The following is a 15831-nucleotide window of genomic DNA, read 5'->3' as shown; positions in this document are numbered from 1 at the left end:
CTACTATTGCAAGTCTTTGATTGCAAAAATCCAATCATCTTTTGGCTCACAGTAGGAAAACCGTGACTATTGGAAATGGATATTCATGAAAATACAGTTGGCGTACTATGTCAATCAAAGCATGCGGCCCAGGCACTCTAGCAAAGGGGGCGGAGCTAACATTTCCCTGCTCGTTTTGATTGGCTTCTTTCGTCATCCTGATTCGTGTTAACCGCACTCCATGCGAGAGACCTTGTGCTGAAGGCGGAAGAGAACGAAGCAGCTCGCTCCTACATGTGCCAGCTGTCCTAGGGGAACTACAACACGCTACCTGAACTGTTTCATATATTTTTAATCCCCGCCATATTGTGGACCACGCCGCATTAAAGGGAAGCCAGACGTAAACGGACATGGCGACATCCAGCCAGTGTATTGTGGTAAGGTCTCCCGCACAGAAGACAGCGACAGTAGCAGCCGCGACGTGCTGGTAGTACTCACACGCTGTACGTGGGCGTTACTGTGGTTAATTAGATAAAACTGTTATTTATTGAGCAACTCGCCCTTAAACACACATGTTAAGGCGCACTTTCAACGGTTTCCTAACGTGGCCTGTGGCTATAGTGACAAATGCTCACCATGCTTTGTGTACGTGACGCAGTCGACATTTTATTTTTTTTACCGCCATATGAATACAATCTAACGTGTCCGGCAGTTACTTCACATAATTAACGTAATTACATAGATATACGCTTATCACAACAGAAAAAAATACTTCAAGATATAACCTGAGACGTGTGAATTTGCTTGCAAGTTATTACTGTACTATAGTGCAAATCATTCAGTTTAGTCAATGTGAAATACAGTAGAGGCACAATTTACTGTATATAGTGCACTTAGTTATCTATTTAATGATCCCATTTATGTGATATAATTTTTAAACAACTACTTTAAAACTGGCCAGAAAGGTTCCATTTACTGGACCGACATAAAAAAAGCAACTAAAAGGACCGAGTAGGAAACTAGCCGAAATAAGACCGACAAGTGGAAAATAAGAGTTCCTGAAATAGCGTTCAAGTGCTGATGAGTGCGCAGTTGCTAAACTTGGACTTTGTTTGCAAAAACCTCAAGGACGCCCCGAGTTGACCTGCTTCTCAAACAGACAACATCCATTTTAAGTGGAAAATACTCCTACAGATCACGTGACTTGTGCTGTGTATGCCACTGTTATCTTGGTTTGATAGTGTGTAGCCCAAGCAGATGTTTATGTTCAGTTGGCCTTAATCGTAGTTAAACAGGATCCTCAACTAGGCATGGGCCGGTAACAAATTTTACTGGTCGATATATTGTCCCACAAATTATTGCCGATAAACGATGTTATTATCAGCATTATTTATGACCAAATTAAGCACTGATGTAAGTATTTAAAAGGATATACAACTTGTATTTCTTATTACTGTAGAATTGTTTACCATTGTAGTGTAAGTGGAAGGAAAATACATGTTACTCATCTCTGTAAGCAAACATTTAAGTTAAGTAAATATTGAACATCTTAAAATGCATTTTTTTCCCAGTTGGATAAACTATGTTGGGTGTTGTCTTTTTTTGTTGCAACAGTGCATTCTTTCCTCCATGTCGATGGGCTCATATTAGGCATCCAGTTTAAAGCTGAAATATTGGCTTAGTAATAGAGATTTATAAACAACTTTAACACTGTTACAAATATGGGCCACACTGTGAACCCACATCAAACAAGAATGACAAACACATTTCAAAAGAACATCTGCACCGTAACACAACATAAACACAACAGAACAAATACCCAGAACCCCTTGCAGCACTTACTCTTCCGGGACGCTACGATATAAACCCCCCACTACTCCCTAGCCCCCCTAAAGCCCCCCCAACCCCGCCCACCTCATCCTCCTCATGCTCTCTCAGGGAGAGCATGTCCCAAATTCCAAGCTGCTGTTTTGAGGCATGTTAAAAAAAAAAAAATGCACTTTGTGACTTCAATAATAAATATGGCAGTGCCATGTTGGCATTTTTTTTCCATAACTTGAGTTGATTTATTTTGGAAAACTTTGTTACATTGTTTAATGCATCCAGCCTGGCATCACAACAAAATTAGGCATAATAATGTGTTAATTCAACGTCTGTATACATCGGTATCGGTTGATATCGGAATCGGTAATTAAGAGTTGGACAATATCGGAATAATGGATATAAGCAAAAAAGCCATTATTGGACATCTCTACTTTGTAATTATGTTTTTCCTTTTTAATTTTTGTTACTTTGCGAAACATCTAACTAGGGAGTCGCAAGTAGGAAGGCGTTGTCCGTGAGTCTTGTGTGTGTGTAAGCTAACGGTCCTGCTCTCCACCCACGGAGACAAAGATTGTACATGACTGAAAAGAGATCTCACTGCGTTCAGTTGATTTTACTGTTAAACATGCTCAGGTGCCGAGAGCGATGCACACTGCAAAGTCATCAACTTCATTTTCATTTATAGTTCAATTAATTGACTTATTGGCGATCGGCCCAGGCCTACTCTCAACTATTTACAAACTAGACTAGCAGGTGCAGGAGGACTCAAAACACACTCTTATATGCCGTTGGTAACACTAGGTTGCTTGTGGTCACCCATGTTATTCTTAAGTCACCTCAAGTTTTGCGCCGGCTTCTCAGCTTTCACATGACACCAGTTATGTCATGACACAGGCGAAGTGTTGGCTGGAGGCTATTTGAAAAATACTGGAAACATTGTATAGTGTTGTTGAGCACTCCTCTGTATAGACAGATGAGGCTTGCACGTGTTTAGTGTTAGCAAATGGAAAAAATGGCAGACTTTCACAATGACATGTTAAGATTCCCTTCTTATGTAAGTGCAGCCACACAGTTACCTATATATTTGTAGAACTTTGTATAGGAGGATTGCGTGAGCCAAGAAAGACCGCAAAAAAACATATACAGTATCTTCTTGATTCACAGTAACATGCGATCTAATTTCTGAATACTATATTGACCATTTAAAAAAATACATGTACTTAATAGAGTGAGTATCAAACCTCCTCGCGCTGCCTGTCTCCCAGCAAACACGTCTCTCAGGTGCAGGTGGTGGTTTCAATGCCCTGGCTAGTGAGGCATGCTATCATTCATTAGCTCCGGACATAAACTTTTTGAACTGCTGCCCTCAGGCAGGAGATACAGGACAATAAAATGCCGGACAAACAGATTTAAGAACACTTTTTACCCGAGAGCAACAGTGTCGTTGAACACAAGGCATAAAAAAGAATGACTGCATGTGGGCTGTGTGATAGGTATTTTATAAGGCTGCAGCTAACGATTATTTTTCTATCGATTAATCTATAGATTATTTTTTCGATTAATCGGTTAATCTATAGATTATTTTTTTCGATTAATCTATAGATTATTTTTCCTTTTACCGATTTTTTTTTAAATTTAAAATGAAGATGAAAAAATAAATGTTGGCCAGTTTTTTCAAAAGGCATGACTTTTATTTACAAAAAAAAAAATGTATGGCCACTCAGTCAACATTGACAACAACATGACAAAATATTCTGTAACAATGTAAACACTTAAAACTTTTAACATTTAACAAAATTAAAAGTAGCTTATTTGCTTTTTAATGTGCAAATATAAAAGTAAACATCCAGTGCAAATCTTAATATTCTGCAGTAGTATAAGCATTTCAAAAGTAAAAGTATTGCTTATTTTGCTTTAAAATGTGCAAAAATAAAGATAAACATCCAATACAAAAAAGTGCAAAAGGAAATATTCTGTAACAGTGTAAACATTTCAACAAAAGTAAAAGTATTGCTTATTTTGCTTAATAACACAACAATGATAGTATGATTAAAGTGAAAGTTAATTGTTGGTTTTTACATAGTATATGTAACTGTTAATGTTGTAAAAGGTATTTGCACAACTAGTTAATGTTAGCGTTAAAGAGGAGCGCGTCTTTGTAAACACTGAACAGGCACGCCAAACGCGCCTCTCAGAGCGAAACAGTGTTTTAGTTTATGAATTTACAACGCAGATACAAATGACACATTCATGTTTTTGTGTAATGACGACAAGGTATACTCACGCGGACGATTGACTAGTTGATGGTGATGGCAAGAACGCTGTCGGGTGTTTTCTTTCCAAATGTTCCTTCATAGCCGTTGTGCTGCTATGATAGGCCATTTCCGCTCGACACAGTGTGCAGACAACAACTGTCAAGTGTTTTGCTTTTTTCGCTGTGCTTATCCCACACTTGAAGGGATGTACCAATGCTGAATGTGGCTTCTGGATTTCACTCAAAAGACCAGACCGTAGTTACTTATTCCTTTTATTTTCCTTTAGTTTGCAACAGTTTTTCCAACGAAGAAACAGCTTCTTTTTTCTTCTTTAGTCTTTTTAGCAGTCTTTAGCAGTGTTAGTAGACTTTAGTAGACTTTAGTTTCTTTAGCTGTCTTTAGTAGCCTTTAGTAGCCTTTAGCTTCTTTAGTAGGTGAAAAACCTTTAAGGACAAAACACCACAAGATAAACATGCTGTAAAAAATCAATCAATTATCAATACCATAATTTACAATTATTAATTAGGCTATCAAACTCTTAACCATTAAACAAGTGCAAGAAAAAACGACGTCGACGTATTTACGTAACCGATGACGTCGACGCGTCGTTTCAGCCTTAGTATTTTATGTATTATTTTTATCTATTTATCTGAGTACCATGTTCTTATGTTTTTTATGTGTCATTATGAATTTGCACTAAATTAGTTTGCTTGCAATTTCGTTGTACAATGACAATAAAGATAAAATCTATTCTATTCTCTTGGAAATTAACTTACTTTTCTTTTGATTTGTCTTTCAATGTTTATGAACGTGTTGGTGAGCATGCCATCTTTTTAACTTGATGGAATATTTCCTCTTTCTACTTGTTTCTGCTAAAAAAAAAAGTAGCCAATCAACAGTCCTCCAGGGTATTCCAGTAAAGAACAGACAACCAATTGGAAGTTTCTTTAAACACAATTAGTCAAAAACCTTTGATAAAAAATAATAACTAAGGTGTTTTATTTCAGTGCCATCTACACACACTATTGTGTGTGTGATTTAATTTTTTTGCAGATTCCTGCATTTTATGCCATACCTTTAATTTAACATACATCTTATTCCCAAAGTATTAGTCAAAGCAGGTGGTGGTTATCTTTGCTGGTAAGGTTTGGCCTTAGAAAAGGTCAGCTCTATTGTCCACAACACAAGTTTAAATACTGATATAAACAGAGTATTCATGGGAAAGAAGTGACCTTGCAAGATTCCCTTGTACTGTTACATGCCTGAAATATTTTCTAACTCTAGTTTGTCTCTTTCAGATCACTGATGAGGAGCAGGGCTATGATCTGGACCTGTTTTGCATTCCAAAGCATTATGCATTTGACTTAGAGAGAGTTTACATCCCACATGGACTCATTTTGGACAGGTGAGTTGTCACATGTGAACCAGCTTGTAGCAGGTTCAGAAGACATAGTTCAAACTAAAATCGGTTGTTTCTCTAAATCAGTGATTTTTAGCCTCTATGAAAAGGAGTGAGTAGCTTGTTATATGAGCTAAACTGGAAAATTATGTATCCTTCACGGTGTTTCCCACAGGACTGCAATCTATTTGTTGTGGTTGTTGGTTGTGGATAAATACCGTAACTATATAATCACTCAATTTGTATAATTAGCTGTGACACATTTGGAAAAAGTGGGTAAAAATGATAAAAAGTATCTTGAGGTCTCTAATTACTCTTGAAGTATAGCGACAAAGTCGCTAAGCAACACTGATCTTCCTATTCAATGGTATGTAAAGCAGGTGCATTAAAATTTGTTTGAGTAAAGGCGAGCATGTAGCTGCAAATGTATTTGTGACGGACAGTTGTTGTGGGCCGCCAGAAATATACTGATGTATTCCTCACACCGCTTCAGTTACCAAGGTTCTTTGTATTACATAAGGTTACCGTTGGTCATTAAAACGTATTAAAAGTCATTAAACCACTTTTTGAGTCTGGTTTGTTAGATTGCAAATAACCCCTCCATAATGGACGAATAAACATGGAAGTATTTTATTTGCCTAATGTTTGTGAGTGTGTTTGTTATTGACTTTTTTTCTATTCTCTTTAAACTGTGGCTGCTTCACACCTGAGGTTCTTAAAGGATAAAGTAAATGAATTAAAATTGGATTTTAAGGATATCAAAGCAGGCGAGAGGGCATTAGACAAAAAGGGATGACACGGCAATCTCAGTAGAGCAGAGGGGAAGGAATATGGCTGACAGCATATACAAGGATGCTCTCATAATGTTCGTCAATCTGTGATGTCACATATGTCCCTCTATTACAAACTTTGGCATTGTATTCCACGAGTGTCTAACAATATTTGCAAGTCAGAAAAATAGACAATTATTGTAGGTCCCCTTGAGCTGTCATAGAAGTAAGTAAGTAAAATTTGATTTACCACTGTAAATTGTAAAAAGTTACACAGCTGGCAAAATGTTGTGTTTGTGAATCAGTAGATCTCTTTCCATGCACTTTTGTCTTAGCTAGATATTTCATAACACCTTTATTAATGTTAAGGTTAATTTATGTGCTGATTATAAAGATAGTATACACATTGCAATCTAATATACTGTATCACTATATTGATGAGAAGAGGTGTTTTGTGTCATCTGTGGTGTTTTTTCTGGTTGGACAAAATGTGCATAGGATTTTGTTTTTACGTGAACATACTTTTTTTTTTTTTAATTCCACTCGCATAGATGGACATTTCTTTAACACAGGTGTGGTGGGAATGTGCACTTTTGTTGTTCAATCATGTCTTAAAGTTGTATTTTCTGACAGTTTGAGAGTCATTGAACGCTTTAAGGGATGCGGTTTTAGATGTTTTTTTGGCGCGGTTGTTTGAATAAAGTGGTTGATCGACCACCTCATTGTAATTCTTTCAACATTCGGGCAAAAGCTACAATATTTTATATCCATACAAAAACACCACAACATAGGAGATTGGTAACTTGCGGTAGACAAGGGCAAAATTCGGGAGTTGGCAGGTTTGCCAGTGCTTCCTTGCAGCAGATCTATATATACAATACCACAAACACATCTTCTGTCTCTGACTTTCTTTTCTGCTCGCCATGTTTACAACACAAAAGCCTCCACAACTCCTGCTTCTTCTTTGCCTCGTGTTACTCTATGCATATGATCGAGTAGTAAAACAAAGAAGCAGAGTCAGGTCAACCTAAATGTTTTTTTTTTCTATAAACCATTCCATTCCGAGAATGAGCTGAGTTAAGAATGTTTATCAGCGAGGGTGACAGGTTGTGCCCATCCATCCATCCATTTTCTACCGCTTATTCCCTTTGGGGTCGCGGGGGGCGCTGGAGCCTATCTCAGCTACAATCGGGCGGAAGGCGGGGTACACCCTGGACAACTCGCCAACTCATCGCAGGGCCAACACAGATAGACAGACAACATTCACACTCACATCCACACACTAGGGCCAATTTTAGTGTTGCCAATCAACTTATCCCCAGGTGCATGTCTTTGGAAGTGGGAGGAAGCCGGAGTACCCGGAGGGAACCCACGCAGTCACGGGGAGAACATGCAAACTCCACACAGAAAGATCCCGAGCCCGGGATTGAACCCAAGACTACTCAGGACCTTCGTATTGTGAGGCAGATGCACTAACCCCTCTGCCACCGTGAAGACAGGTTGTGCCAATTTATGTATTCATCCAAATGTATCTGTGGCATATTCACGGTGTGTGGGAAACACTGACATTGGTATGTAGAAGATTGGAAACCTGCCTACTGCTAATGCCTAGCGTAACCTCTGCGCATAATGTCATGCGTAACAGCAGTTTGGATGTCAAAGTTTTGTGCAACTTCAGATGCATATTTTTTTTAAATATTGTCTGAATGGTATGACATGGGGAGAATTTCCACTGATTTTTGCAAATCTTCAAGGACATTCTGTGACGCCGACATTTTAATGTACCGCCTCTGTGTTTGCACATACAAACACCATTGATGCATAACTTGTGGAAATGACATGTATGGCGTTATTAGTTAGGGTTCTAGTTGAGCTTTAGCAATGACACGATGTCTGCTGACACAAATAAAAATAAGTGTTAAAGTACTGCTGACTGTAGCAAAAAACTGAGCTGACCAACCTTTCTTCCTCTATGTACCGGTAATCGCAGGACAGAAAGACTTGCCAGGGAGATTATGAAGGAAATGGGAGGGCAGCACATTGTTGCCCTCTGCGTGCTGAAAGGTGGCTACAAGTTTTTTGCGGACCTGCTCGACTACATTAAAGCCCTGAACAGGAACAGCGACCGCTCCATTCCCATGACAGTGGACTTCATTCGCCTCAAGAGCTACTATGTAAGCACTTACACACGCTCATGCTTTGAAGCCATGAGAAAATTGAATGTGCAATGTGTTCGTGTTCGCTCAGAATGACCAGTCGACAGGAGAAATCAAAGTTATTGGAGGAGATGACTTGTCTACTCTGACAGGCAAGGTGAGCAGTCATACATCACCTGACAATACACACACTCCACTCATTATCATTCACTGCTGCAGTCTATTTCCCGTGTTACTGTGCAATACCACAAGAACAGAGCAACAGACAGCTGAGTAACACTCACGCTGCGTGTTGATATAGTGTTTGTAATCCACATTTCTGTTGTTTTTCGCAGAATGTCCTAATTGTGGAGGTAAGTAAATACACTCTACATCATTGCAATCATTGTCCTATTTATGCAGTCTTTAATATGAGCTTCTCCTGTGATGCGTTTAAGGATATTATTGATACAGGGAAGACGATGAAGACATTATTGCAACTCCTTAAGCAGTACGAGCCCAAAATGGTTAAAGTTGCAAGGTAATACAACTCTTCTTTCAAGCTAATGTACTTTCAGTAGTCCTTCTCAAATAGTGGGGTGGCCCCTCTAGTTGGGAGGGGTGCAATGCCAGGGGGACTGCCTGTGACCTTGGGGAACATGCTTTATTTTGCCACACTAGAATAGACCGGGGTGTTGTTTTCTTTAATATTAATAAGGATACAATTTTGTGCAGAGGTGTATTTGTAACAATTTTATAGACAATTGGTACTATTTATAGTTGTGATGAATAGTGGGGGGCAGATTATCTTCTTCCTACGGGGTGTGTAACATAAAATAACTGAGAAGCACTGATTTACAGTAACAATGTGCCTTATACACATAAACAGCAGTATCTGACTAGTGTTAATTGTATGTAGTGCATGATACTCAACATGATTTCTATGCACAGTTTGTTGGTGAAGAGGACGCCAAGAAGTGTTGGCTACCGGCCAGACTGTGAGTTTACGCTTCGTGACTTCTGTCTTTGATCATTCAAAAAGAACCAGATGTTGCTTTGCCAGCATTCATGTTATCAACTAAAGTGTCTTACTATTTGTGTTTCAGTTGTGGGGTTTGAGGTCCCTGACAAGTTTGTGGTGGGATATGCCCTAGACTACAACGAGTACTTCAGAGATCTAAATGTAAGTAGTTTTTACATCCGTAAAATCATATTGTTACTGTGTCCGTCCCATCAGTGTTTGTTGTATTTTTAAGAGCAAGAAATGGAAATCATATGTTCATGTTACCAAATGTAACGCATTAAGTGAGGGACAAGAAAGCAACTGCGTTGCGACATAAGTCGCCGAGTAGCAAAATACAGTGCAGCCTTTGGCGAGCAGGAGTCACGGTTGGTGATGGTGCCTTGGAGAAGCCAGAGCTTGAAAACAATCTTCTTCTGCATCGTCTGATTTACATAATTAATCATGAGCAATACTGCTTTCATGTTAGTCTCAAATTGTCCAATAAGATGAGAAAATGTTGGTAGTTAATTAAAAAAAAGACAATATAAAGGATCTGAACAGATTCAAGATTCTTAATTGTCAATTCACTCTGGGCCATGATACAAAACAGACAGCATTGAAACTAGGTTGCCTTCTCTCCACAGTATAAAAATAAATGTTCAATGTAAAGCAAGGCATTATTAAATATATTTTGTTTTAAACACATGCCAACATGGTAGCAGGTTAGCTGTTCAATGATCAATGACCGAGTGCGGGGTGACGTTAGCCATCTTTCCGAGTATATGTAAACTAGGTCATAGTTGACGAACTCGGGCTGTCAAGCGATTAAAATAAATAAATAAGCGTTTAATGAGATATGATCAATAATTAATTACTTGTATCTCTTTTTATAGTCTCATCAGAAAATGCTAAGAAAAGCCCTCGACTTGAGGTATTTTTATGTAAATTCATTACATTATTGTGGCAAATTAAAAGATAATTAATACCATATAACCAAAAAAGTGGCTTCATGAAGTCACTTCTTGTTTTTAACAGATTTAAACAGAAGCCGTTTTAGCCATTTACAGGTCTGTATGAAATGCTGAAGTTAACACGTGAAAAAACTGTTAAAACACTTTTGTTAGTGACATAAAAGCACGTATTGAACTCGTCTGGTTGAGATAATATAAAATCGATAAAACAGACCTATTAACCACAGTGCTGTAAACTACAGTAGATCATCAAAATAGCATTGTTCTTCATCATCCCAAAATTAGGTGATGAGGAAATTAACATTAGGCAATCGTCTCTAGTAGGCTCCAGAGGACAAAGCAGCTATGCTGACCTCATGCCTCTTATTTGTTCTTTGGAAAGAGCAAGTCATTTTTATAGGCTCTGAGTCAGAGATGTGCTCATATGCAGAGTGTTTTCCAGTCGTGTTTGGTAAGGAGCTAATGCTATGTCTTGATAAATTGCTAACATCTGTGCTGCTAACATTGGCCATGGCTGCAGCACAACTGGGTGATTAAGCTGCTTTGGTGGTAAGAAAACTCATTCTTACAAAAAAGGCATATCACTCTACCTTTATCAGTGGTGCAGTCAGGTGTTTTTGAAAAGTAAAATTCATATTCATCAGACCAAAAACTCACTAGCAATAGTGGAGTCTGCTGCAAAGAAGAAACAAGATGCAGATACTCCACTACTCACCGCTCCTCCCTTTGCTTGCCCACCTACAATGGAGCCCATCAGCTTCTGATAAACAGGCTCAAACACAATGAGAGCCAATCAATGTCCATTACAGGGTGTGACTGACTTTTCTGTTTTTTACACCCCAACAAGTCAAGCACATAAAGAGGGCGAGGAAACTATACGGAGACTGTAACTTTATAGTTTAACGTGATTTAAAAAAACATAATGCACAAAACATGACTGCAATTAATCAATCGCAATTGATGCCATCATTGAACACTCCTAGCGTTAACGCATGTGATTCATCACAAAAAAATATTCTTTACCTTAACCTCAAAAGCAAGACGTGTGTGCTTACGTGTATACATATGTTTATGTATATACATGTATATATGTGTGTGTTTAAGTATATGTGTGTATATATATATGTGTGTGTGTGTGTGTGTGTGTGTGTGTGTGTGTGTGTGTATATACTGTATGTATATAATTATATATGTATGTATGTGTATATGTGGCAAAATTTGCTTCAAAATACAACAATAAATAAATTACATGCATTCAATGAAAACATTTTACAAATGTTTGTGTATGACATCATACATTTTGTGTATGACATTATGAAATTGCATTTATGTCAACATATTGGAGTTTTTTTTCAAGTTGATTAAAATCATGCAAGTAAGTTACTGATATTAATTGCAAGCACCAACATTTGACAGCACTAATAGAACTACATTTTGTTACAGTCAGTTGAGTGGATCATGGAAAGCGTACAGGTAGCAAACATTGACCAGCGACAAGCCACATTTTATGGGAGTGATTATAACAGATAGCGGCATACCTAATTGTGGCTATCTAAATTTGTTTGTGGCAGGCCGCCACAAGTAAATACATTTATGGGAAACACTGTACTATACAAAAATGAAACTAGGATTTACTTTTGAGTATACTGTATAGTGTACAAGTTTTATAACAAAATAGATTTACTATTCCCTGAAAATGTCAACACGTTGTTATTATCGTTTAACGAGGTGGCAACGCCGATGAGTACCAAGACAGTTTCTCTACCATGAAGCGTGGTCTGGTGCAGCATGAGTGCCTTCTTCACTGTGAAGCTGCAATTCATTGAGGGAAAGACAATTTGTAACATGTACTGTGACAACTCCCTCCCTTGGGAAAATGTGCTGTATGAGTTTTTCAACATAACAAGCCTATTAAATGTACCTTTGCTTATTTTGTGTTTCAGCATATCTGCGTCATTAGTGAAACCGGGAAGGAGAAGTACAAAGCATGAAGAGCACTTTATAGTACACTCTGATGTGCATTTTCTTTGTAAGAGCCCCGTTTTATATTTGAGTGCTGCCTGCTTTAATTAAGCTTCCTTAAGATAGAGCAACATCTTGTATATACAGGATGGTGCACAGATATGCTTAAAATCCATAACCTGTGTGCACAATTATTCGGCCAGTGGATACCGGTAGTTGGCCTTAAAATAGTCAAGGCCTTTGGTTTTAAAACTTCAAAATGTCAGTATTTATTTATTTAATGTCCAATTTTGCAGGAATAATAATTTCACTCTTATTAAAGACATAAAACATAAAAAGTCATTGTTTATGATAAATATTTTTGCAAAAAAATTATTTTGGCAACATGCTGACCAAACTGGCATGCGCCATCTAACCCATTTGTGATGTTTATGAGAGGGACAAGCAGTAGAAGATGGATGTGTAGATCAGTGCTTCTCAAATATTTTCTGTTACGCGCCCTCTCGGAAGAAGAAAATATATCGTGCCCCCCACTCTCAATCATGACTATAGGTAGTATAATTTGTCTATAAAATTGTTAGATATAACATTGTAAGCTGACTAACATTAAAGAAAACAATACAGGAATACTTCGAAGACCTCCTGTATCCCACCAACACGTCTTCCTATGAGGAAGCAGTGCCTGGGGAATCCGTGGTGGGCTCTCCTATTTCTGGGGCTGAGGTTGCCGAGGTAGTCAAAACGCTCCTCTGTGTCAGCACCCCGGGGGTGTATGAGATCCGCCCGAAGTTCCGTGGACATCAGGGGCGGTACCTCTGGATTGGCAGTGGTGGTGGTTCCTCTCTTTAAGAAGGAGAACCGGAGGGTGTGTTCCAATTATCGTGGGATCACACTCCTCAGCCTTTCCGGTAAGGTCTATTCAGGTGTACTGGAGACCTCGGATTCAGGAGGAACAGTGTGGTTTTCATCCTGGTCGTGGAACTGTGGACCAGCTCTATACTCTCGGCAGGGTCCTTGAGGGTGCATGGGACTTTGCTCAACCAGTCTACATGTGCTTTGTGGACTTGGAGAAGGCATTGGACCGTGTCCCCCGGGAAGTCCTGTGGGGAGTGCTCAGAGAGTATGGGGTATCGGACTGTCTGATTGTGGCGGTCCGCTCCCTGTATGATCAGTGTCAGAGCTTGGTCCGCATTGCCGGTAGCAAGTCGGACCCGTTTCCAGTGAGGGTTGGACTTCGCCAAGGCTGCACTTTGTCACGGATTATGTTCATAACTTTTATGGACAGTATTTCTAGGCGCAGTCAGGGCGTTGAGGGGATTCGGTTTGGTGGCTGCAGGATTAGGTCTCTGCTTTTTGCAGATGATGTGGTCCTGATGGCTTCATCTGGCCAGGATCTTCAGCTCTCACTGGATTGGTTCGCAGCCAAGTGTGACAGAGTCTTGTTCACGAGGGAGGGATGAGTGGATCGTAAGATCCCCAGGCAGATTGGTGCGGCGTCTTCAGTAAAGCGGACGCTGTATCGATCCGTTGTGGTGAAGGAGCTGAGCCGGAAGGCTCTCAATTTACCGGTCGATCTACGTTCCCATCCTCACCTATGGTCATGAACTTTGGGTTATGACTGAAAGGACAAGATAAAGGATACATGCGGCCGAAATTAATTTCCTCCACCGAGTGACGGGGCTCTTACTTAGAGATAGGGTGAGCAGCTCTGTCATCCGGGAGGAGCTTAAAGTAAAGCCGCTGCTCCTCCACATGGAGAGGAGCCAGAAGTCTGGGCTTCCCTGCTTAGGCTGCTGCCCCCGCTAACCCAACCTCGGATAAGCGGAAGAAGATGGATGGAAAACAAATGTAACTTTCTCAACTACAAAATGTTGCCCTTTGTGACTTGCTTGCACGAGAATAACTTTTCCAATGTGTTATTCAATGAAAACAAACAAGAAGCGGTTATTACTGCTTCGGTAAAGGATTTTTTTTTTTCAGAAACTAATGACTGATCACTGTCCTGAAATGTTTGATCTTTTCTTTAGGTTAACACTGACAATACCTAAGAATAATGGGAAGGAAAACATTTTATTCCCCTAATAATTTTGCACACAGACTGTCTGTATGAAGAAGGCTTGAGGAAGATAAAGCTCACATTTAAATTCAATTCTTCGCTGCTCCTGTGCACCGTTGTCTTGTATCTTCCACAGTTGCTATGGAAATATGTATTAAAAGCAATCCTGCTTGCTTCAAGTAAAGTACAATATCACAATGCATGTGTCAATTAAGATGTTCAAAATTGTATAAATATATTTGTTTTTCTGCTTGGATTGAAGCTGTTACCAGATGTTTTACAATATATCACTATCAATATTTGCGCACTATTGATAGTGATGCACCAAAAATTTGGTCGTCTTAAATAAAAACCTAAACCTGATGTTGTGATGAAATATCCATTTCCGCTGGCGACTGCACACAAGTGACTTAGCTCGCCCAAAGTTGACGAACAAATCACATTCAGGTTGCATTGCGTTTAGACGGAAGTCACATTTGAAAAAATCAGATTCGAATCGGATCTGAACCTGATGCCAAAAGATCAGATTTGAAGCACTTTGGAGCGTTTAGACTGGCCAAAAAAATCACATCTGTGTCACTTGAGGGCAAAAAAATCTGATTTGGTGTGCAGTGTAAACGGGGCCATAGATTGATCTGACAAATCTAAGTCTATGAGCATGAACTGATGAAGCCTACTCGGATGAGAGGCGAAACGTCTTCTAAGACAAACCAAACAGTCCAGTTGTGATCGATTGAATGCTCTGAGATGTCATTAAAATGTTTAATACTTGTTGCCTCGCAGCTCAGAGCCTGCACAGTGGAGTTTAACCCAGTAGACGAGAGGGTAGCTTCCCTCCACCTCGGGACGGGGGTACGGGTCCGGACTGTTGCTTGAGCTTACGCACCAAACAACAATTTAGAGTACCTAACCTTTTTGAAGTCCCTAAATGGAGTTCTGGAGTGTGCTCCCCCTGGGGATTCCTTTGTTCTATTGGGGGACCTCAACACTTACATCGGCAACAACAGTGAGACCCGGAGAGGCGAGATTGGGAGAAACGGCCGTCCTGATCAGAACCAGAGTGGTGTTTTGTTATTGGACTTTTGTGCTCGTCACGTATTGTCCACAACAAACAGCCATATTCAAACATATGGGTGTCCATATGTGCACTTGGCACTAGGACACCCTAGGCCGCAGTTCGATGATCGACTTTGTAGTTGTATCATCGGATTTGCGGTCTCATGTTTTGGACACTCAGGTGAAGAGAGGGGCGGAGCATTCAACCGATCACCACCGTGTGGTGAGTCTGCTCCGATGGTGGGGGAGCATTTCAGACAGACCTGGCAGTCCCAAATGCATAGATTAGATTAGATAGTACTTTATTGATCCCCGAGGGGAAATTAGATGTTAGGGTCTGCTGGGAATGTCTGGCAGTCTCCCGTCAGAGTTTCAATTCCCACCTCCGGAGGAACTTCGAACATGTTCCGTGAAAGGCAGT

The 15831-nt window shown here is 39.7% G+C and overlaps 1 protein-coding gene across 1 annotated transcript; it reads left to right on the top strand.

Moving 5' to 3' along the window:
• Nucleotides 1-201: 201 nt before the first annotated feature.
• hprt1 (hypoxanthine phosphoribosyltransferase 1) lies at nucleotides 202-14538 on the top strand. Its single transcript, XM_061928006.2, has 9 exons — nucleotides 202-416; nucleotides 5357-5463; nucleotides 8218-8401; nucleotides 8475-8540; nucleotides 8719-8736; nucleotides 8821-8903; nucleotides 9314-9360; nucleotides 9469-9545; nucleotides 12280-14538. Exons 1-9 carry the CDS (start codon nucleotides 390-392, stop codon nucleotides 12325-12327), a joined length of 657 nt encoding a protein of 218 aa, XP_061783990.1. The 5' UTR covers nucleotides 202-389; the 3' UTR covers nucleotides 12328-14538.
• Nucleotides 14539-15831: the final 1293 nt, after the last annotated feature.

Source organism: Nerophis lumbriciformis, linkage group LG35 (assembly GCF_033978685.3).
Source record: "Nerophis lumbriciformis linkage group LG35, RoL_Nlum_v2.1, whole genome shotgun sequence".
Taxonomy (NCBI): domain Eukaryota; kingdom Metazoa; phylum Chordata; class Actinopteri; order Syngnathiformes; family Syngnathidae; genus Nerophis; species Nerophis lumbriciformis.
Note: the sequence above shows the minus strand (reverse complement) of the source record. Positions and strands in the feature narration are given on the sequence as shown.

What these genes read in the sequence shown, in the direction of transcription:
- hprt1 (XM_061928006.2), top strand. Translation starts at nt 390, where the DNA reads ATGGCGACATCCAGCCAGTGTATTGTG. An exon ending in TGTTGGCTACCGGCCAGACT is followed by an intron (nt 9,361 to 9,468) that starts GTGAGTTTACGC and finishes TTTGTGTTTCAG; the next exon opens with TTGTGGGGTTTGAGGTCCCT. An exon ending in AGTACTTCAGAGATCTAAAT is followed by an intron (nt 9,546 to 12,279) that starts GTAAGTAGTTTT and finishes TTTGTGTTTCAG; the next exon opens with CATATCTGCGTCATTAGTGA.